The sequence below is a fragment of the Aplysia californica genome, unplaced genomic scaffold, assembly GCF_000002075.1.
Source record: "Aplysia californica isolate F4 #8 unplaced genomic scaffold, AplCal3.0 scaffold00920, whole genome shotgun sequence".
In the NCBI taxonomy this organism is placed as follows: Eukaryota; Metazoa; Mollusca; class Gastropoda; order Aplysiida; family Aplysiidae; genus Aplysia; species Aplysia californica.
The window spans coordinates 268,523-272,446 of NW_004798190.1; the positions used below are offsets into that span (position 1 = coordinate 268,523).

The 3,924-nt window shown below is 39.8% G+C and overlaps 1 protein-coding gene across 1 annotated transcript in view; it reads left to right on the top strand.

Moving 5' to 3' along the window:
• LOC101856386 (bypass of stop codon protein 1) overlaps positions 1 to 3,924 on the top strand; it is a 36,057-nt gene that overhangs the window by 27,223 nt on the left and 4,910 nt on the right. Inside the window, exon 7 of the mRNA XM_035972948.1 lies at positions 3,497 to 3,665. Coding sequence (XP_035828841.1) covers positions 3,497 to 3,665 — 169 coding nt within the window. The remainder of the gene's footprint in view (positions 1 to 3,496; positions 3,666 to 3,924) is intronic.

A 3,924-nucleotide genomic window follows, 5' to 3' on the forward strand; every position in this document is an offset into this window, starting at 1 on the left:
ATGAGTCCCCCACCCCCCCACCCCCACCTTTCCACCCAAAATGTAGTAAGGGCTACGTGCTGGAATACCATATTATGATTAAACACGTGTGTGTGTTAATGATTGAAGTGTTTTTGTTTCGGCTCATGAATACCATACACATTCGTCAACCCTTTCATCCACCAGGTTCAGTTCCAATAATTTCCGGACCGTTTTTGGAAGTTGGGGTCTTGAAAGCATTGTAGAAGCTGGCTGTTTATGATGAAAGGATAATGGATGTGAGAATGCGGGAAGGTGTGTTTCATATCTTTAGGGTCTGTGCGTGGGTGGCTGCTTTGATTTTACACTAGTCTAGTACTTGACGATCTTTGAAGAAAAGGTGTGTGTGAGGTTGTGGGTTTTTTCGGTTTTTGTTTTTTTTTAATTTTCGTTTTTGATTTGTTTTTCTGGGTTACCACCTTTACTGCATTTTTAGTTCTGAGTGGGATAAAACTCTGCAGTTGTTTTCACCGAAAAGAATGTAAGAATTTTACGGCTCCTCATTCAGTTTTTTAGTTTTCGAGTCTTGAGTGGGGCTTTTTTTATGCCGTTTGTTTGAGTTGGCGTTAATTATGGAAATGTTCAGTCTCGAAATACCACAATCAAAGCGGGGTCAAGGGAGAGGTAGCTAGTGCAGTTTGAGTGAAGTTAGAGTAAAAATGTCAACGCTTTGGATACTGAGTCTGGGTGGAGTCGAGAAGAGCCGTCACAAGAACAGCCTCCTTTTGCACTTTTAAGTATGTGTTTTTGTAATTGTTTTTTTCCGTTGATTGCTTCGGGGTTTGTTCTGGGTTTTCTTTTTAATTGTTTTCTCCTTTAGCTTTTATTTGAGTTGTATAGGGTATACGGTAAGAGGGCAGATTCTTTAAAGAAGTCATTTTGCCCAGATATCCTCTAAATTTTAATCAACGCGTCTCAGCAGAAAAAAAATAGAGTTCAGAAGGTTCAGACAGTGAATGGTTATACAAATAGAATGACTGAAGAAGCAAAGTGAGACACGTCCTACTCATGGTGACAGGAATATAGAGAGAGGGAAATGTGGGGGATGGCGGGGTAGAGATGGAGGGAAAGGTGGTAGGAGGGAGAGAGAAAGAGAAAGAGAGGAAGAGAGAGGGAAAGAGAGAGAGAGAGAGAGAGAGAGAGAGAGAGAGAGAGAGAGATGGCGAACAGAATGGTGAAAACTGAATACGAGCTCTTCTGTTTCTGGTAAATAATTTCAAATTTATCATTCATCGAAATTGTCCCAATATGCATCGAGCTTGAGCTTGCAAAGTCCACCATTACCTCCAGGTGGCCTCTGGCTGTCTAGACAACTTGCACCTAAAATCCACAGACGTGACAAAGTCGTAATTGTTCCAGTTTTAAAGGATTCAAATTAATGGTCGGAAAGATGATAATCTCGTGCGTGGCTTTTAGTCTACCTCATAGCTTTGTTTTAGATTGCACTTAGGTTCGAAAGTTAGAAATGACGAGATTATGCTCGGCTTAAATGGGCCTCTTATTATTGGTGCAAATTAATGTTTTGTCCCTTTATGCTCGGGCCATTAGATTACTTGGTTAAAGTAAACTTTTCCCTGTCCGCGGGGAATTTATGTGACCTCCAGTCTCAGTGAGTACCATATCGGGTACCTGTTACGTCAATCCCACAAGACGGCTTTAATGCATTTAAGAAAGGGCCTGTGGGAAGGGAGTTCAAAGTATACTCGTGTTGCATAATATTAAGCCTTTGCTAAAGACGACAGTTGTGTAGTTTAGTTTCAGAAAGAGTTTAACTGTACTTGTAAAATGAGATAGGATGCATAAGTTCCGAAGATTAGAGTTGTTACTAGAGAAACATACTAAGAAAAGAAGAAGGAAAGATACGGACATTAGATGCTTGAGAAAACAAAAAAGAAGGAACGAAAACGAAAATGCGTCCCCGACCTCCCCAATCCTCTTTTTCCCACGTAAAAGAAAAACCTGCCTTCTCCTCAAATTAACCCACACTTTACAGGCGCAGAGTGAAAACATCCTATTGCAATACCACCCTGACACTAGTTAGAACCTTTTGCCCGCTGAAACCTCAGCTTCTTTACCCCATTCTTTCCACTCTTGTTACATTCTTTCATTCCGTCAAGGTGCATAAAAATTGTTATGCTAGTGCGCAGATCATAAAAAAGATATATTTCGAAGTCCTTGCCTCCCCAGAAGCCACTGGCTCTCCCATTATCTTAGAGCTAATTGAAACAGCCTGAGGCTTGGCAAGGACAGAAATATTTTTCTGACCGAATTACTGACACCGAGTGCAAAAAAAATTGTTTTGGCTTAGTATCTTCCTGACACGTAGGTGGAGGCTGTGTCAAAGGTTATGATTAAACGAAGTATGCACGAGCTTAAGTATAGATGTAGAGGAAAAAGATCTGTTCTCCGTCGTTGATCCCAACAGAATTTTCGATTTTGTCAAGGCCTTTACACAAAAATGTAATTAATATTATTATTTTAATGTAATGTAAACTGTAATTTTTATATTGAGATTTTTACCGTGAAATTTTTTAATCTTTTCATCTTATCATTTATCAAAACCAAGCCGTGCTGTGAAGTGTTGTAAATGCAACCAACTTGTGTTTTGCGCGCTCGTATGACCTTATGCACTTGCGAGCGCCGTAAAACTCTTACAAAAAGAAAGAAATATGTGAGGAGGAATTTTTTTTTCTGGAGATCTCAGCTACTCTTGAGCCTGCCGGCTCTACGTTCAGTTTCACTTACTAATGAGGACGCGTATCCTGATCATTCTTCCTGGCTGTTTTGAGACGATTCGAAAAAGACGCATTATATCAACTCTGTTATTCGAACAGATGCTTTGATTCTGTTTTCTTTTCTTTATCTGAAACTAAACTTTCTTTTTCTCCTATCAAAATATAACATTTTTCTCGTGTTCTCTTCGTAAAATCGAACATTTCTCTTTCTTTTTCTCCTACTGAAGTCAAAAATTTATCTTTCTTCTTCCCCTACTAAAATCGAACATTTCTCTTTCTTCTTCTCCTACTGAAGTCAATAATTTCTCTTTCTTCTTTTCCTACTAAAATCGAACATTTCCCTCGTGCTATGTTACTAAAATCGGACATTTCTCTTTCTTCTCTCCTTATAGAAACCGAATATTTCTCTTCCTTCTTCCACTGCTGAAATTGAACATTTCTCTTTCCCTCATACAGTCATACAAAAATCGAATATTTATCTTTCAGTTCCTCGTGCAGAAATCGAATATTTATCTTATTTTTTTCCCCTTATCAAAATCGAACATTAATACTCTTGCTTCTTCTCCTATTAAAATGCTCTCAGGTCTGCTGGGGTAATAATTGTGTAGATTGTGAAGCACATAGAGCTTTGCTGGTGAGCGGGGATTTGCGCTATACAAATGCTATCTATTATTCTTATTATTATTATTTATTTCTCATTCTTCTCCTGTTAATAAACTTGAACATTTCTCTCGTGTTCCCAGGTGGTCCCCGGCTTCGACGTGAACGACCACACAAGCCTCACGTCTGCCGTCAGCGACTTGTACAATATCAAGCGAATTTACGGCGGTACCAATCTGGATGAGGTCATCAAATACGTGCGGACCAAGAGCTATAGGAGATCTGTGGCAAGAAGGGAAGCAGCCCAGGTGGGTGGGTGTGGTTGTTGATGGTGTTTCTGTAAATAGATTATTGATGATGGTCAGGTGTGGTTGTTGTTGTTGTTGGTGGTGGTGGTGGTGGGGTGGGGAGGTGTTGTTGTTGTTTTGTTTTTAGAAATTAAATGTTGTTGTTGTAGTTGTTGTAAGTTGCTGTCATTGCTGTTGCTGTTGTTGTTGCTGTTGCTGCTATTGTTATGGTTGTTGCTCTCCTCCTCCTCCTCCGCCTCCTCCTCCTCCTCCTCTTCTTCTTC